Source organism: Galendromus occidentalis, unplaced genomic scaffold (genome assembly GCF_000255335.2).
Source record: "Galendromus occidentalis unplaced genomic scaffold, Mocc_1.1 scf7180000077073, whole genome shotgun sequence".
NCBI lineage: Eukaryota > Metazoa > Arthropoda > Arachnida > Mesostigmata > Phytoseiidae > Galendromus > Galendromus occidentalis.
The window spans coordinates 5,933-25,526 of record NW_003805061.1 but is presented as its reverse complement, the minus strand read 5'-3'; the positions used below and the strand labels follow the sequence as shown (position 1 = coordinate 25,526).

Here is a 19,594-nt window from a genome sequence, read left to right as displayed (position 1 = left end):
ACGCTGTGAGACTCGTTGGCTCCGAAAGATGCAGTAGTGAGGACGTCGATGTTCTGGCGTAGAATTCGGAATTCCACAGAAGCCAAGCGAGCTAGAACCTGGTTGGCTCGACGAATGAGCCGAACATCAAAAGGTTGAATAAACGAATGGCCTAGCAAGCACAATGGCAAGACCGAAGACAACAGCGGCTACAGAGAGCCAATGTCATTTTCGTTTTACCGCTCCCGGCTCTTTTCTTTTTATCATCACAGCCAACATCAGATGAAGCGGCAGCAGCAGCAGCTTCCACTCAGCATCGAGTCACTGTCACAGAGTCGGCGAACAAGGAACATAACATGAAAGTTGACCCGCTTGGTCGTCCACAATATCGAAGAGACTGGGGTTGGTTTATCAGACGATGCTCATATTCGGCTCTGGTTGGAAGGCTATGGCTTGCGATACCGACAATGGTCCTCCTACCGTTCCGAGTCGTCGCGACCGAGTCCAGTAGAGACGTATTGCGTCGGCACCAACAGTCATTAGCTATAATCGCGTCAATGGAGCAATCAGCTGATATATTGTTCGATCATTTGGATGGAAGAGTATGTTCCCGAAGGGAGACGTTGAAGATTTCGATAAGAAGATCAATCGACTCAATATTGCTGGTCTATATTCACGCTGACGTATGCCATCAAAAACGCTCATGGTTTCAGTAATGGGACCGTTCTTCGCCGCGGTGAATGATAATCCCCCCAGGCTTCAGATCTCAGAGGCTCACGGAAAAGTTTGGACATAAGGAGAGTTTGGAATTATTCTGTTCACCACGCTCGGGACTTCGGTCGATGAGATGGAAGGCTCTGTGTCGGACTTACCTCACGTACGTCGAAGACATTAAATAATCCCGTCGTGTAATAATCCGTATCGGAGAAAGGATAACTGTCCTCAGGAAGGCGCGTTCAGTGCACGAACTGCGGTAAATCCTCGGCAGATGTCGTCGTCGTTTCGAGAGTCTTATATTCCTCAGAACCTCCGGTACTCTCGGAGGAGAGTCAATCAAACACTGGATGATTAGGAACCTGAGCACTTCACAATTACGAATTCAAAAGATTTTCCTGCACAATTTCCCTTGTACGATTCGCCAACAGCTCCTAAAGATCCATCGGCGTGCGTCACGGACCGAGAATCTCTCCAGAACTGGGCTCGCACCGAAGAACGCGCAGCGTGCGCAAGCGAGCGTTCCTCGCCCCCTTCCCCCTTTTCGTCTTTCCTTACCAAGCCTCTTTCTTCTGTCTCGTGTATGGAAGTCGACGCTCCGGTAGCGAATAGAACCGAAAGCCGCGCTAGTCCCATTACATAATCAAAGCTGACCGTCAGTACCGTTGCCCCGGGATGATTCGTCAAAGTGTCGGACGAAATATCGGGACGCAACCAGAGCAAACACGGTGGGACGGGCTACGGACGGATCCGATTCAGAGTTGTGTCTGCATTTGATCGTTCTTCGGCATTGTCTGGGAAATTCGCGCGTGAGTCCGCGTTCGGAAGAATCGCGGCGACGCAGCATCGCGGAAAGTTTTGATTTTTTCTTTGAACGTTCCGGAACACAGCCCGCAACGAGCTTCCCCCGTAGGATCCTCGGACTCCTAGAAGGAGATCGATGTATTGCTTGAAGCATTGGAGCGAGTCCTCCCGCAGGTGCTCGGGGCTTGGCCCGGAGTTTCCAATTCCAGATGCCGAGCATGCGGGCTGCTCGACTTAAATAGTTGGTGAACGTTCCGACGTCTTGTCCCTCGAAGAGAATACCGGGAAGTCCTTGCTTCCATTCTTCAATGATTCACCCGCCCCGATCCCTCGAGACGAGCGTGGAAGAGCAGAGTCAGGGAACTCGAGCGGCGCATCCTCGTTAAATAAGCGGGGTCACCGGTGATCAACATGACTTAAGATGCTCTATGAGACCATCTCTGGGGATGTGTCCTGAGCGTCACCTGAGGTGTTTTCTGCTCCCTAGGCGATAGCAACATACAGTCACGATACACCCGTGAGCTAGCTGAAGACGGAGCTTCGAAGCACGAGCTAGTCTCTCCGAGGAAGATTATGGCCGACATCTCGAGCTATCTGAGCGTCTTGTGGTATTTCTCGGATTGGTGATTTCGGAAACGAGTATATTGTTCATGCCCTTTGAATTCTGGCTATAGCGAACATGATAATAGCACCTTATCGGGTAATTCAGCGTTGCCTCAATTTCTTCGGCAAGAGCGAGATGGACGGAACAACGGATTTCCAAGCCCTCGTTGCGCATCTTCAACTTCCCGGGCTTTCTTAACAATCGGGGAGCCTTGATGAATTTGTTTTCCCTGTTTCACAAAAAGGGTTCGAGAATGAACGATATGTGTTCGCTCCTTCCGCGCAGCATTAATTCCAAGGAGTCAGCTAAGTGTGAAGTCGTCATCGCTGGAGGATTTTCACTACTCTCAAAAGCTGTGCTGCTGCTTTCCGGCACAGAGAGACGCCAGGACGGCGGTCCATCGAGTCGGAGCCCGAGCACACGTCCTCTCCCTATGCCAACAGCATGCATAAGGATGTACCCAACCCTTCCTGGACCCCGAATGTCGCATCCCGGGCAGACAGCTAGCGTGATTCAGTGTGCCTTCTTTGGAGTTGAGCTCTCTGTGGTTCTCAACTATCGGAGCTTTCGGAAGGAAGCGGTAAAGTCGTGATGCTTTTTGCGGCGCTCTTCACGCCGCTCGAAATTGCGGGACCGGGAGCTGAGAGAGAAAAAATAGCGAAAACGGGAGAAACAGGAAACGACAGCGAAAACTTGATTTCAAGACAAATATACTTATAAAGGCTCCGAGTCGTTCTAAAGAGCCAACCAGAGCGTTGGCCTTGCGTCAAATCGTCAATAATAAATAACCGATGGGCCTCAAGCGGTCTCAGGGTTGACGGACGGACGGACTCGCTGACAGACTGACTTGGGACTTCTGTGACTTTTATCTTACAGTCACAATTTTGCGAATGGGTCGGCTCGACTTTAACGCATCGAAAAGATTACGCGCGTCCATGGATCGTACATCGATGACAGGCGAGGTGGTGATCGATGGGTGACGTGGTCATCCTTTGCTTCGCGACGATTGACGACGCGAGTGACGATTGCCTTGGGAGTGTCATCAAGTTTTCAAGTTCTTTCGGGATGAGGGAGGTTGCTCCGATGACGAGTCAACGCTCCGGCATCCTTCGATGAATTTTTCACCGATCTTCGTTCCTTCAATTATTGTACTCACTCGAAGTTCCCCAACTATCTAGTACCTAGCAAGCCACTGGAGACGACGATTCTTCGATCCACTTGAAGCAATGGATCACGGGCTATCGGTCGGATAGCTGAAAATGCTGAGGATCGTGTTCTGTGCTTGGTCTTGGAGGAATTATTCGTTCCTAGAATAGCATTGCGCAGACCAAATCGAACAGGGGGATCGGCTGCGATTCATCGTCACATCCGGCCCAGGCTGGATAGGACTCTATTGCCATCGGAACCGCTCAATAGAATTCCGATTTACTCAGTTTCAGCTCGGAGGCTGGTCGGATAATGTCGTCGAAATCGTCTGAATTTCTCCAGATGAATATAATAGCGCGTTCGGGTCGACCAGCGGCAGAACAATCGCAAGGTCATCAGATGACTTTCTTGCTTTATTTATTCTTTTTTCTGCACGCGGCAATATTCGAGCAAGTGCCCACCTGATCAAGCGAGTAGCTTGGGAACGGAGCAATCGACAGGCAGATCTACATTTTACAGGGACCAAGTATTATACGGTATATTCGACAGCGCGAAAACCGGAGATATTCCCACGGAATGATATGTTTTTTCTCTGCGGCTGCGGTTTGGGCATGAGTTTTGCTCATTCATTGATCATCAGCTTCTCGTGTGAAAAACCCGTCGAACAGATCGAAACGACATAAGGGTATCCATCACTGGGAACCGCTAAGTCAGCGCCCATTGACAGTGTCACTGAAAAGCACTGGGTGACATTGACAAGGTCATCAGTGTCGATGGTGACAAGAGAAGCAGAAAAAAACCGATGGAGTGAAGTAAAGAGACGCGAAGAAAAAAAACACCAAATCTTCATCAAACTCAGTGTTAGCCTGATGTATGGAAACGATGATACGTGGGCTTGACTCACAAAGGCAAAAAGAAGATCGTCAGAAGAAACGCGCACTCATCAGTGCAACGATTGATTGTGGAATGACGATGAGCGGGCGGGCAGGGTTTTTCTCTTCTTCGTTTGGTTCTTGCTACCAGAAAAAGCAAACGTCGCGCTGTTCCTTTCTGTCAGCAGAGTTTTCATTGAGCTTTTTTTGTTTGCCTTCGAGCCTCCCAGTCGATTCCTCTGGATTTTTTTCGGCTTCTTCAACGTCGTCTCGTTGCTGACTTTTTTTTGATATCCTCCATCCCGCAGATGTTTCCCCGATGTTCGGAAGTTTAAAGATGGGCGAGCTTCGTGTTACACATCTGCCCGACCTCCTTCACGCGAGGTCGATCTTCCCTCTGTGGAATGCCAGTTTTGACTGCCAACCGTATTTTCCGAAAAAAGTGAGATGGAATGAAAGACCGATAAGACGCTAAAGATCCATGATGCGTAGAGGAAGTCGCCCTGAACGGAGCGGACTGAAGTCTGCGGGTCATCGTTGTCAAATATTTGCTTATGATGTGTCAGCCCGGTGAAGCGGCTCGATTCGAAGAATACACTCATTTGCTAAGAGTTGAATCAGTCAACAAGCGACAGATTGGAGGAGCCGGGTCGCTGTCTCCGTCACCGACTACCAAAGACTCACCTTCATTTCTTTGAGAAATTCGCCGTACTGGAAAGAGACGAAGTCGGAAAGGTGTTCGCGCGCTTATCGTGACCTTATTCCCTTATTCCGAGGACCTCGGGTGCTCTACTAATTTGATTTCTATTGAACTCGGGCTTTTATTAATGTCCGTTGTCGAGAAACGTTTGTTGTACCAACCAGCATTGGGCCAGCGTTTGCGTTTGAGCGACAAATCAGAATGTACACCTCCTTTAAACTCATCCCAGGGATGCCCTTCATCTTCTTTTCCAATATGACTCGGGCCTGGAAGAAAACTTTCTTATCGTGGACGTTATGCATCCGGCAGCGTCATAATTTAGGTGTTCTATCGTGATCTTACTGCTGGGGATATTTGCTCAGTGAGACATTCATAGTACGGTTCTATGAACTCCGCGGAATGAGCTGAAATCAAAGAATTTTTCGCTCAGTGAGTATAGATTCCCTCCAAGCTCGACGGGACATCCCATACCGCATGCGACTCGAAACGAATGCGAAATCAGAATCCTATTCTCCTGAGGTGAAAACCAATGACGACGATTTCCATCACGAGGAGTTTTCGCTCGAAGGGGGCGACCACCAATTCACCGGATCCTCCTTCCTCTACTCCCGCAAGCTCCAAACGGCGAGCTCTCACCGTCGAATCAGATGGTATTCGATGCTTGTATATAGTATATACGGCGAGGAAGGAATACTCAACAGGAACTTGATGGAATGCATCCATCTGTTTAGATGTTTTCCGCCGACGGGAAGCATTCGGACAACGAGAGCCTCACCCGCTGTCCATGCCCTTCGTCTCTCCTCCTGCCTGACCTCCCGAGGTCGGAGCCGGACCTTGGAATCGATTCGTGCTCATCGAACTCCTCAGACTCGCTGAGGCTTTCGATCAGAAGAATGAGTTCCTATGAGCGTCGTTGAGCGGGTCAGGTGTGAGAAAAATGATTCAAAAGAGAAAAACGGAAGCAGGAACCTGATGGGAAGCCGCAATGATTGGGGCAGACAAGCTGGAGCGAGCTCCATGAGTTTCCACCAAAATAATTATCCTCATTGCTGACACTTGCTTTGGTCCGGTTACATGATTCCCGATTGAACACTTAGATACGGATGAGGTTTAATGGAAAAGTAGTGCCCACACCAGATGGTTTCATTCTGGAGATGCTCCCGGGGAGCGATAAGGGATTCCTTCATCTCGCTAGTCAGTTCCGCACCATAAAGTACTTTATAGCTCTTCTCAGCTAGTTTGATCTTCAATCCGTAACATCGTGGAAGCTTCCGTCTCGTAGGCCGACCGAAGATAAGATTCAACAGGCCACTCGCCGATCGCGGTTTCTGCCAAGTATTGGTCCATTTTAACTCCTTCCGGTTCGTCATGTCGGGGTACCTTCCAGTAGAGGCGATCGAGAAGGACTTGTTCTGTTTCTTTTTTATCCAAGATTGCTCCCGGTCCGATCTACCGATGAGCGTTCGATCTGCGTGCACGTCGAATCGCAAGCTTTTTGCGCAGCTTCAGTGATCTTAAAGATCGATCGCGAGCGTTTCTGAATCTCGATCCAAGTCTTTGAGGATAAAATTGTGGTTCCTTGTTTACTAGTTACGGAAGGTTGAGAGATGATTTACCGCAGGGGTTGAAGCTTACGCAAACGTCACATTCTCTTGAATAGGCTCCGAGGTCACACAACGAAGAGAAGAGGACGACGAACTCGAGATGATTAAGCATACGTTCACTCAAAACCGCCATGCTGTCGATTTGGGCGCGAAAAGCGACTGGAGTCACCAATGAAACGACTCAATTAATGTTTCACTCAATTTGAGGGTTTCACTATTTTTTTCGGAGCCTGAATGTTTGAGCAGCTCCACTGGTCTCTGAGTGGCTCCCGAATATCTCGGAATCGAGATCTGGGCGAAACCTTCACCTCTCTCAAGGATGGAATCATCGTCAAAGATAGTAACTTTTATTGCTCACAACCGCATATTGCAAAAGTAGCTCGTAAAAAGTTGGGTGATACATGTATACACAAATGCATGTACGAGATCCGGAAGCACTTTCACAGATGGTCAAGTCGTTTGATTCGTCGCTCGTAGAGTAAAATGGATGAGTCAGTCGATCGTTCTCTTAATGAATGCAAATGAGTCTTCAAAAATCGTCTTCCGGCAGGATCGTAATAGACAAATGATGATGAGGATAATTGTACGTTTTAGGTAGTGATAGCTGAAAAGAACAAGAATGATGAGGAGAACGAACACTGAATGACGTGTCATAAGGGGGCCGTACCGGCAATGAATCAGAAAACCTCTTTCCGACAAAAACTCACATTCTGAGATTCTGCCTTGGAGAGGTGATCCATATCCTCGATCATGTCTTGTAGAAGATCGTCTTGGATCAATATTTGACACCATTGCCCCTGACAGCCAAAAGGCTCGTCCTCGGTCACGAAAGCACCCCGAACGGATGCGACAACGAAAGTTAAGGCACTCGAATCCAACGCGGATTTGAAAGTGAAATGCCGACCGTGTTGCAAACGGCCTTTCAACATTAGAGGCAGCAGCAGGCCAGCCTCCAAATTTATTTGGATATGTGAAGCCTTCAACCGTTTGGTGGGAAGGGGCATACCCTCCTCAAGCCCCTCCTCGTCGTTCTTGCCGAAGGTAGGGCTTTCAACATTTCCCCTAGAGGAAAGACATTCGTTAGGATTCCGAATCTCCTCGATGATCTGAGTCGAGATGTCAGTCACGATCTTGCCCTCAGGAGGGTCCGCCTCCTCAAACTCGGTCATGTGAAGCTTCGACTTGATATTTCAGTGAGCCACCTCACCTTTCAGGATTCTCGGATACCGTGGTTGTCATATTGGGAGGTAGCATTTCTTCGGACCAGCTGATCTTCGCTCCGACCCCAGATAAGTCGGAACCGTCCTCCGCGATCCCCATCTGCACAGCCTCTTCAACGTCGGTGTCGATTTCGAATATGCTTTCTCCGCGTCGCATATCTGTGACTAGCCACGGCCCACCAGCCCCTGGGACAGCTGGGGAAGACGCCATTAGAAATTTTAATATCGTTGGCCTTCGAATTACCGGGATATCGATATCAATAATGATATATATCTCAATATCTCCCAACGACCCACTAATCCCGGTGCTTCTCGCGAATGCTGTACCTTTCATGAGGTCGAGGAAACTGCGTCCGTTCCAGTGTTGTGCGGATTTCAACTCCTCGTTACAAACACCCACTATCTGAATGAATTGTACCGAGCCGAAGGGTGTCTGAACCGTACGCAGCTGGGGATCCAACGCCATAAGCATGTGCTGGATACGAGATTCGCTGTTATCAAGGGGACAATGCCAGGATACGTGATCCCCCTCACACAGAAAATTGTCTGGAAGAGATCAGTGGAAACTCATGAGGAAAATGGGTATCCTTCGATCGGAATTCTCTCAGATGTTTCTGACCATGAGAGCAGTCCAGCCTCCAATCGTCTCGAAAATTCAGGGAAATTTTGATGAAATCTTGGATTAGCGGCGTACCTGATTGGAAAACGTATTTTGCCAACCCCTGCATCACCGCTGCGGGCCAGGTTGGTGGAGCGGCGTCCCCCTCTTCTTTTTTGAGTCGGAACGTCAGCTCGAAGCCGAAACCCGAAGGAGTGTCGGAACCCGTAATGTCGTGCACCCGACCATCCCCGTGCAGATCGGACAGACCGAAAGACACGTAGTGCCAATGGGGTGGCACTTCGTTCTCGGGATCTCCCGCGTGAGAGTACATCGATATGTAGTCGAGGGGATCCGGTCCGCCAAGCCTGTAATTCACACCTCTCTTCAATTAGAGAGACGCTCCCTGAGGATAGCATCATGGGATTCAATGAGGGCAGCAACCAGAGAACTCCGGACTCCCGGGTGCCTTGAGGTATCGACTGAGCTGATGAGATCGAAGACCGTTCTAGAATTACCTACCAGTATTTTACCACCGCTGCTACTTGGAGCGGGTTCGGTTGGTCCGTATACAGCGCACTGCATGCTGTGTACAATGCTTGTAAACCTGCGGGAATCACTGTCAGCTGTTGCTGTTGGCAGAAGGGTACGGCCCCAGCATTACAGGCCATGATCGAGGTTTAGGTTATAACAACTGACAACAGTGAAGAGAGCTCTAATGCTTCTTCTAATGCAGTCTCTCCTTCAGGTGAGGAACGTAAACATATTCGAGGGAGACTGTAAACACCTTCTCACCGGGAGGTCCTTAGCGCCCATAAGAGCGGGCTCGTGAGCCCGAGGCTGGCTCTCCGCTCAGATCAGCAAGCTTAGCCCGAGAACGGAACATGCAAAAAAACATTTTAGTTTTCGAATGACTCATGCAACCGTGTCTCGAATTGCCCCGAGACCTGCCATGGGGGAAGACCGGTAGCGGACGGACGCGACTTCGTCCGGCATTCTGCCAGGGTTCTTTAACAGGAAAAATGCCACCTTGTACAGTGATACCTGACAGGGAGAGGATCAAATGCCACTGTGTGAACTGAAGTTTGGCCCAAAGTAGTTCTAGATTCTGATGGGTAGAAAGATAGATGGATCCTCCGAGGCCCGAGTGCCAATGACGCGACCCTGACGACACAGGGGGCGTCCGCGAGCATGAGGCTGCTACGGACGACGGGAACCAGCGCCGAACGTTGCGCGTACAGGGCAGAAATCCGAAGATCTTCAGAATTCCGCATTGTGTACAGCACGTACGGGCCAGAACTACCATGATTTTCGGGGCTCGTTCGTCCGAGAATACCCGCGTCCGCCGTGTCACAGGATCAGTTGCGAAGGATCGAAGCAAAAGGATGCCAGTCACTATACATCGGAAGATTGGGCAAGATCAGAGATCTTAGATGGCCGGGGACGATCCTCCTTGAGATGGGAAGCCCGAGTCGGGAAGCGAGGCACGCTCGGCAGGAAACCACTGCTATAACATCAGGCCACAAGTCGATGGAAGCGGACGCTTCTTCCTGAATATACATCACGTCGAAGATGACCAAAAGGGGAGCACCTCGGGCTTCGCCCTTGCTCGGGCTAATGGAGATTGAGACAGACCACAGCTAGCTAAGTAAGAATCTGCAGCCGCTATGAAAGCTGCTCGACATATGTACATTAACCATACGGGGGAAATGTATCAACTTCAGTCTGCAATGAAACGTATTCGACCGTATGGAAAGGACTTCCTGACCGGAGACCAAAAAAATCTATTCCGCAGTGACGCGGACGATGAAGAAAGGAAAACCCGACAAGGGAGCAGAATAGCCTTCTTCCATTTCAATCGGACCGTCCCACAAAGTGCCGTAATCGCGGAAGGGGATTCAATGAGCGCCGAATCGTTTCGTTGACCTTACAGACATGCTCTTGATTTGCTGATTGTAATCATAAGAAGAACCTCATCCTGATGTACGGTGCAAGATGCCTCTCGGCTACGGCATGATCTCAAAACGGTCGGGCACCGCTCCGCGTCGCTGAACGGAAGTCTCATGAACTTGATCTCACGAACGAGCAACCTGTCATCGTGCTCTCCCAGACACCATATTGAGCGTTCGCGACATTTGAGGTATAGGAGCAAGTCGCCTTGTTGGATATCAGCCCAATGCGAAGACCCGATCTAGCCCCCTCCAAGAAAAATCCTGCGGACGCCACTGCACAATGTCATCCTCGTCGACGACATGGCCTCAACGATCGCGCTCCAAGGCGAGTGGAGTCCCCCCGACTCGGACGCTTCGAGGTGACCGAATACGAGACCGATTTACGTCAATGGAGAAACACTGCCGCCATGATAAGCGAATTATTCGACAAGAGATTCAGATGCTGCAGCCACGGGCGGAGCGCGAGCGAAGAGTTCCTCAGATACCTTGCCACCTTCGAACCGATACCTGGAGCTTCACGTGGAGCGGTTGGCGAACTCTCAAGGAAACTGTTCTCGGTCGCATGAGGCTTGCTCTTACTCTCAGAAGAATTCGCCATTGATTCTTCAAAAGGAATCTTTGTGAGGACTTGAGTATCGAGACATAAAAGACAAGGATTATCGAGAACACTCCTTCGATCGCGATTACCGTCCGAGAGCGTCATGATCGGTCGAGCCTCGTCCCGATTCTCAAATTCATCGTCCGTATCGGCTGTGTCATGTCTAGGGCTGGGAAGTTGGCGCGGTCGCCCCAAAAGCCGTGAATTTTCACGGTATTTCCAGGCGATCCTCCATAGGAGATCAATGGCGGTGAAAATTGCCGTGAATTTTCGGGGAAAATGCCGTGAATTATTCCCAGCCTTAGTCATGTCCCATGCCGGTATTTTCGTCTCCGAACGATTCCCATCGATCAACGCATCGAGGCGACTTCTGTTCGCTCTTCTTTCGAGCTTATACGATCGTAGTCCATTGAAAAGCCCAGATGGTCTCTCTCGCTCGCATCTTATTAGAATCAAGAATTTATATCAGACAGGGAAGTGTGTCCATGGAGTCCAATCGATGGGATGGTCACACTCTAGTCTCCCGACCCGGAAGCCCCACCACGAATCCCGCACAGTTAGGTGCGCCGATTGCACACGTAGCTCCAGACGAGCTCACCTGTCCCCCGCTCGTCGCTCCCGCGCTCCGTGGGTCTGTTCATTCTGAAATAATCTGGCTCCTTCATGGCACCACTTCATTTACGATCCGATAGTCTCCTCTTGGTTCTTGGGCATCTATCCGGCGTCGGATCGTTATCAGTTATCATTCAGGAATCCCGTCCTAGCGATGTCGAATATCTAAACTTCGAGGCTCTTCTATCTCATCAGGAGAGGAATCTTCTATCTAGAGCTCAGAGCTCAGTCCCCACACGAGTCAGCTCATTTTCGATTAACCCCCGTATCATGCTCCCTCTTCGAGTTTCTGCAGTCCCGATTCTGAACATTAGGAGACTCACGAATTCCGTGGCACGTGAATTCACGGAGCGAATTATATGTTTATTCCAGTGAAAATGGGGGGCTAAAGATATAGTAAATCAATCACACGAGTCCGTAAGAATTGGACCGGGGCTGCGCCTGAAGATGAGTTCGCCGGTTGTCGCTTTTCTTTTGTCGTCGTCGTCGAGATGTCTGGAAATCGGCGGATGGTTCCGAGCCGCTGACGGGAAGCACTCCATCTCCACTCTGCGATTCCCCTCTCGACGTCGATGGACGTAATATCGGAGCATGGGCGTTCAATGAAGACATCATCGAAAATATTTCTTTCGCGACCAATGCGATGCCTCAATCCGGAAATCAATCGTGAGGGCGAGTCCTGTTGAGAACTAATCAGTCCAAGTCCAAATGCTTTCCCCGATATCGAATTCCTTGTTCGATGAAGCTTTTCAATCGGGACAATGAGCTGTTTAAACGTGTGCATAGAAGCGGCCTTGCTGGGGAACTCGTAATCATCATCTTCGCGACCTCCCACCCGATTCCGAGCTTTTTCGAGTCCATCTGGATTGAGTCGAGGTCCGAGCTAACTTTTCCGAGTCGATAAACGTCATTGTGAACCCGTAAGCATGTCAGTGCGCGATGACATCACGCTAGAGAAAACGCGAGAATCATATCCGCGACTACCCCGCCTCGAGCGCTTAAAGTGACCCCATGAACTTTCAGCAGCTCGCTGTGTGCAGTTTCGGATCGTATGCAATACACGAACTCCCAGGATTATCATGCGCACGAGCATTCTTCCTAGCTGAGATCCTCTGTCTTGGGACGCACCGCCATGCCGCTCTTTTCCTGAGAAGTTCGGATGGCAGTGACTAGCAAGCGACGCGTCCTCCCCACCGCTACCTGGCGCGCACCCCAACGCGCGCGAATCCAGCTCGGCCTTCTGCTACACGGAGTGAGAAAATATCGATATGGTCAGCCTGCGATTCACTGATTAAACAGCCTGAAATAGAGTCAGCCAGTAGTGGACCGGTCGATGTCGCCCGTCGCGAATACCCAAGATTTTATTCGTGACAGAATGACAACTGACAGTTGACAGCCCATTGCTTCTCTCACGCTCTCCCCCTCGGCGCCGAAGTAAACAGCCGTCGAACCAAAACACGCAGAAAATATGATCCGGCACTTGGTATACGCTAGAAGACGACGAACGCTCATTTTTGCTCGTAACTTGTGAATGATCGAATCAACCGATAACAGTTGAGCACGGAGTGTGGAAGTGCTTGCCCTAATGGACATTATCGTCAAGGGCTTGATCCCGAAATCGAGCAAGAGGAGAAGCTGAAAATTTTCGGACTTCCCGAAGGGACGCTCATCGTTCATTATGTTCTCATCGGTCAGACTACCGGCGTAAATTAGCGTCTAGCGTCGGCAAAGCATCATTAAAGTTCGGCTGCCGATTCGGCAACGCAGCGCTACCGCTGTCTTCATGGAAGCGCGGAACATGTCGCCGCGACGCCAAGGTGAAACCGACAGTCGGAATCCATCTTCACCAAATTGTTCGGGAAATCAGAGCTGCTCCGATCAGGAAACAGAATCGTTTGCCTGTTCTGAATGTCCCGCAACGTTCAAAAGCGTAGCCGATCTCAGGCGACATAGGCAGATTCACAAAGCCAGTGTTCATCGGAGTGAAGTCGACAAGGAGAAACCTTTCCCGTGCTCGAAATGCTCGGCAAGTTTCCCTCAGCGATTGCACCTCGTCAACCATATGCGGACTCACACCGGCGAGAAACCATTCGTCTGTCATGAATGCGGCGCGAGTTTTGCGCGGAAATTCACGCTTTCAGTTCATGCTCGGATCCACACCGGGGAAAGACCGTACCTCTGTCCTGAATGTCCGGCGACATTCGCACAGAATGCTAATTTCCGAGCTCACGTGCGCGCACACGCAGGTGAAAAACCGTTTCCGTGCGATGATTGTGGGAAAACATTCAGCCGACCAAGCCAGCTCGCTTCCCACCGACTTATCCACACAGGAGAGAAACCGTTCGCCTGCAAAGAGTGTCCTGCTAAATTTCGCACTCTCTCCCAGATCACTGTGCATTCTCGAACCCACACGGGTGAGAAACCGTATGTCTGTGATGAGTGCGGTAAAAGCTTCGTCAGTACCTCCGACCTCGGCAAACACAAACGCATACACACAGGAGAGCGACCCTACGCTTGCACCGAGTGCTCCGCAACCTTCGTCACAAAACCTTCTCTCACTGACCACATGCGCATCCACACCGGTGAAAAACCGTATTCGTGCGCGAAGTGCAAGAAAACATTTGCTCATAACAGTACATTGAGATGTCATCTACGGACTCACCAGGCGAAGAGGAGACCGACGCGTCAAACACGAACGACAGAATAATTCATTCGGGCGAGTTCACGTTTGAATTCTTCGAAGAGTATCGTCCTTCAGAACCTCGAGGTGTTCCTCGTTTTACGAGCTTTGGAAAAGAGTGAAACAGTCTATGTCCGCTCAGCGAAGTTCCGGCACGGAGGAACTGACGACTGAGGAATACCCCGCGAGGGTGACGCTCTGTATGGCGAGATTCCCATAAAATTCAGGCCGTCGATTGGAGAGAAGACCTTGGCAAGCTCGCCGAGAGCCGTCCCTCCTATGCAGGACGTTCCCATCCTTTTTCACTAAGCTCGCCTCACCGTCAGGGACTGTGCCCCTTAGGCCACAATGTATAGAGAAAGATTAGACCGGAGAAAAAACACGGTGTTGTCGCAGCCGGACCGTCTGAGGGAAGGCACCACTGAACCGAGGCCAGATTGCCGATCCCTCCGATGGAAAGCTGATACGTCCCATTCGATTAGAGTGAATAAATGACGAGAATCTATACCAACGAGTTTTTCTGCCTTGGAGGAAAGCTTACCCAACTCCGAATTCTGATCAGTCAACCCCCGAGAAACGGAGTCGCAGAGAAATCCGACCACTCGGTGATCGGACATGATTTCCGTTTCGACCCTCTAATGATATGAGGGTTTTACATCCCCCTTTCACAGGAATTCTTGAATGAATCACCCCCGAGCTTGGACCCTCTTGAAGAAATCGATACAGAATGATTATTAGGAAACTTAAGTTAGATGTGTGGGGTTCAATATAGGTGTACAAAGCATTCGTACCAACGTGGTACGGCGGGCGTACCACTTCCGAAACTGGAGCGATCGATGATTCATCAACTTGGAGTCCTGGCGGAAAAACTTCAGTATTGTGAGAGATCGGAAATTATTGGTCAGAGAGAGGAAGATGCTGTCATCACGGGGGAAAAACGCTCTCGACTTTGTCAAGAATCCGGACCCCTGAAGCACTGGAGATCAAAGCCGTATCGACTTCACCGCCCGTAAGAGAATCGAACGGTATATTTTTCTCAGCCAATGCTCGTCTCTCCAATGCCGATCACGGGTGATTTTTGTTTCAACCGATTCCCGAACAACGGCGCAGTCCTCGGAGAGTCCCGTCTCCAAATAGAATGGAGTCCCGTGCCTACGAACTCGGCGAGCGGGACGCGTTTTGCGCGGATGGATCAATTAAAACGAGAAGACGCTTTCGTCGCTTACATCAACCTCCGTGTCGAAGACCGTCCGAAGAACCCCGGTTGGCAATCAGAGTCATTGGAGATACGAGTACGATCGGGGATATTCAGGGATGCGTTCAATCAAACGCGACTTCGCGAGTGGGCTGTAACCCCCTTGGCGGACTGCTACAAATTGAGCGGTATGTGCCGCTTAATTCATACGAGAAAGGACGACGGGCTCAATTAGGAAGAGTCGGGTGCGAGAGAAGATCCGTGTTTAGCAAGGTCGGCACCCCAGATCTCTGCGAGCCGTGAATTCCAAGTCGCTGCATCTTCTGGCGCCGCCGAACCTCTTGATCAAGACTTCTCGCTCTGAGAACATTTCCGGCAAATTGAACCCCTCGCCTAATGCGCGGTGCGCATGGCTCGCTCATGTGAGGAAGGGGGGCGGTATCGATCAATTATAAAAGCACGAGGCTTCAGAGTGCAGCCACAGTTTCTTCAGAGCAACCATCTATCCAGAATTCACAATGTCCAGAATGGAGGCTCACCCGTTTTGTGCGTGGGAAGTGCTGGCTCTCCAATCGAGACAGGCCGGGCAGTTGAACTTCCGTCGACTCCCAGACAGCGGGAGGCTAGAAATCTTCCGAGAGTCCCTGCCCGCCATGGCAAAAGTTCCCGCGCTACTCGACCTCTACCCGGTGCCGATTTTCAACGGCGAGGCTGAGATCGAGGAGCTGGAGGCGCAGATCCGCAGGGGCGATTTCGCCGAATTCATCATCCAGTCCTGCTCGATCATTGAGGCTTTGCAGAAGGTGAGAATGGAAGCGCCCAATCTTTCGAGCTTGCTGTACTTGAGGCGGTCGGAGGGACGATCGTGGGTCTTCAAGTATACGCGGACACTCGGAGACTTCGCCACTGTCCTACATCGTCTGAAGTCAAGAAGTTTCGAGCCCAGGTCACTGGGATTAACCGAACTGCTGGAGAGTCACTTCCAGACTCACGCTATTCGGATCTGCCTACGGAACGAGCCGACCTGGCAGGAGTTCCTGATGTTCCTTGAAGCGGCCGGACCTGTGGCCTTGCGGATCGTCGTGTGTGAACAAGGCGCTCGGTTCGTATCGGCTCTCGAAGAGATGCCAAGGGCCGGGTTGAGCCTCTTCCTCAGCAGAATTGCTGCGCAAGCCAGAGAGTACTCCTGGGAGCTATCTCGAGACTCGTGTCGGATGCTCATCTGGAGACTCGTGTGCCTCGGGGGCTCGCTTATGACCTCCGAAGACGATCATCCCAAGCTCTGTGGGATACTGACGAAGACACTCAAGCTCCAAGAAGCGCCGTGGTGGTTGAAGGACCCGCCAATCACCGGCCGTGTTGCGCCAACGGCATTCCGCAGACTCATGTGGATCAGCTGGAGCGACAGGGAGCGCGAAGATCTGCAGCGCCGTGTATGCTGCATCCTGGACGCAAGGGGCTGCAACGGAATTCCCCCCAGGGTGCACTGCGCCACCCTACAGTGCCTGGCTTCGCAGCGGTTGCTTGAGTCGCACCGTGACGATCTGCCGAAGACTCTCAGATTTAGAGCGCTCAAGCACATGTCTTGCGAGCTGAGGAACTAAGCGGCAGAAACTGTTAGCCCTGGCCGGGTATTCGTGTTGTCCTCTCATAATTTTAGAATTTTTTGTACATTGTATATACTTTATGTAAATTGTTGATCAATGAATGAAGATATATTTAGCTCTTAATTGCCGTCATTATTTTCGTGTATCTCCCGAGGAGGCAGAGTATATCAAGCTGAGAAGCCGCGCTTCAGAACCGTATACTTTCGATGCGTCACAAGTCATGAGCTCGGAATCTCGATGATTCGATCCGACCCCGTGCACGCAGATGCATTGGAAGCTTAGTGAACGAGCTTGCAGGGCGAATTCCTTCGCGCTGTCTCACTCAACAACAGCATTCCGAGAAGCTCTCCGCTCCTTCGCCCTGTCTCGCACCTTATTCCTTTCCTTACTTTTCGATGATGCTGGAGGAGGTAGGAGCGAGTTTGAGGGCTTACAGCCAATTAGCAGGACTGCCGGATTCAGCGATCACCCTTAAAGTCTCGCTGAATCGATGGGACTCTGCACAGCGAGATCTCCTCTGTCTTCTGATATCTGAAACCTTGACAATCTCAATCTTCGCAGGGAAACCGATCATTTTCTCAAGGATACGATAGAGTTTTTCCTTCTTTTCGTTGGCCTCGTAAAAGAGGTTGTGGACAAGGAAGTTTGGGTTTCCCCGGGCTCCTGAACGCTCAATTCCGTTTCGAGTTCGTGAGCTATCAACATACTTGACAGGTCAACAAATCAGATAAGTGACTGCAGAGGGCTCAAGCCCGTGGCACAGTACACGGAAGAAAAATGCGCTCGACGATCAAGACAGCAACAAGAAAGAGGGAACGAAATTTTAATGAGTGAAGAAATTGGGGAGGAGGGGAGCGAATTGCTGGACGGCGAATCCCGAGTCACTCGTGGCTCGTGGATCAACCAGTAGCGTATCCACCTCGGGGCTGTGTGGGGCTATAGCCCCAATCTGCGATTGCGTACATGGATTGAATGGCCCGGCTGCATCGGTCCGTGATAAGTCCCGTTATGATTTTCCCGTGAACGATTTTCCGTTAGAATGCATAGTGACGCCGAGGTAACGGAAGGCGTTCACGTAGCTGACTTCGCGACCTTCGATCTTGAGAATATCGTTACTTGTAATTCCTCCCCCTCTTCGAATTCGCACTATCAACATCTCGGCGGAACATCTTCAGAGTTGTTTTGATATTTGGGAATCGGTGTTTTCCTGCTTGAGGACCATATCTGAACAGGTCAGAAGCTAAGGGTCCGCTTGGAAATGATTGCGGAGCGAGACCAAGCTCTGATACTCTAGATACTCCGGGTTTAGCTGCTAGCTTCATTGTTGCACTCTATATCGCATTGAATAATGATTTAGAGATTGGAACTTGAGGCAGAATGACATAAGTGCCTGGAAATGTCCGAAGTCAAGGACTTCTTTGTTGGAAAAGTGCTTCTGAGATAGGATTTCCGCATTCGATCACGAAGTCGCGACACCGAGTTCACAGCTTAGTGAGCCGGAGTGCGCATTGGAAGCGGTGTTCGACCTCCGCGAGCCGATGACTCCCATGGATGTCGATTTTATTGTCCTAGTCGAGAGTTGTTATTGAGGGCGCTTCTCTTGTTTCCTCATTCCGGATGCCTTTATTTGCCTCTTTTCTCTATGTCCCTTCTTGAAGTGCCCTTTTCCCTTGATTTTGAGTGCCTTTCGGCCGCCGATTTCTCTGTTTTTGGGTGCCCTTCTGCCTGCCGTTTCCTCTTTTTTTTTGTGCTTTAATGTTGGAAAGTGCGCTGAACCAGCGGAGCCGGTGCGGCGTTTGCCGCGATCACTTCGTCGTCGGCCGCGCGCCTCGCGGGATACAATTTCAACGGTCAATAAAAGCAACACTCATTCTAAGGCGTACCACGCACAGCACGTGTTATCACTGAGTCTCTCTAGGAAACAGGTTTTCATCAGGTTATGGGCCCAGAAACTCTGATCAAGAGCAGCACCCGATAACATGGCTCTCGCTTTTCCGACCAGTGTTCTTTGGGCCCGCTCAGCCACCCCATTCTGTTCCGGGGAATACGCAACCGTCGTTTCGTGACGGATTCCTCGCCCTTTCAGGAATGTCGATACTCGAGAATCGAGATATTCAGTTCCATTGTCGGTTCTCAACGTCTTGAGCCGAGCGCCGACCTCGTCTTCTGCGTATCTCACAAAATCTCTGAGTTTTTCGGAAACTTCAGTCTTCGACTCCAGGAAGAAAACTAAGGTGAAGCGCGTGAAATCATCGTGAAATCCTCGAACGAGAGGATGATACTGCTCGATCAGAAGGAAGCGATCACGAGAATGTTGAGAAGGTTCGGGATGGAAGAATCCAAACACACAGCAAGTCCCCTCGAAGTGAGCGTGACGCTAACGAAGAGAAAAGAGAATGAAGAACCTACCAAAGCCCCGTACAGGGAAGCTGTTGGGTGTCTCTTGCATCTCTCCCAGACCACAAGACCAGACATATCTCATGCAGTTGGCGTAGTCAGCCAGTTCTGTTCAGACCCCACGGACGCTCATTGGTCGGCTGCCAAAAGGATCCTTCGCTACCTAAAGGGCTCAATCGACCTGAAACTCAGATTCGATGGGAACGATACTTCGGATATGGTAGTGTTCTCGGACGCCAATTGGGGGGGTGCAAGGACTGCAGAAAATCCACTACCGGTTACGCTGTCATAGTGGCTGGAGGCTGCATTTCC

General features: G+C 50.6%; 2 protein-coding genes across 2 annotated transcripts; one reads left to right on the top strand and one right to left on the bottom strand.

Annotated features, from left to right (window-relative positions):
• Window positions 1-6,952: 6,952 nt before the first annotated feature.
• Window positions 6,953-8,987, bottom strand: Su(fu) (suppressor of fused domain protein). The gene is made up of 6 exons (XM_003740613.1): window positions 8,764-8,987; window positions 8,338-8,609; window positions 7,971-8,189; window positions 7,631-7,838; window positions 7,131-7,485; window positions 6,953-7,027 (listed from the first exon to the last, which is right to left on the bottom strand). The coding sequence occupies exons 1-6, from the start codon at window positions 8,910-8,912 to the stop codon at window positions 6,953-6,955; spliced, it is 1,278 nt and encodes a 425-aa protein (XP_003740661.1). The 5' UTR covers window positions 8,913-8,987.
• Window positions 8,988-10,473: 1,486 nt separating this feature from the next.
• Window positions 10,474-14,110, top strand: LOC100898022 (gastrula zinc finger protein XlCGF8.2DB-like). The gene is made up of 2 exons (XM_029110688.1): window positions 10,474-10,552; window positions 13,293-14,110. The coding sequence occupies exons 1-2, from the start codon at window positions 10,474-10,476 to the stop codon at window positions 14,108-14,110; spliced, it is 897 nt and encodes a 298-aa protein (XP_028966521.1).
• The last annotated feature ends 5,484 nt before the right edge of the window (window positions 14,111-19,594 follow it).

What these genes read in the sequence shown, in the direction of transcription:
- LOC100898022 (XM_029110688.1), top strand. Translation starts at nt 10,474, where the DNA reads ATGTCATCCTCGTCGACGACATGGCCTCAACGATCGCGCTCCAAGGCG. An exon ending in CCCGACTCGGACGCTTCGAG is followed by an intron (nt 10,553 to 13,292) that starts GTGACCGAATAC and finishes ATCAGGAAACAG; the next exon opens with AATCGTTTGCCTGTTCTGAA.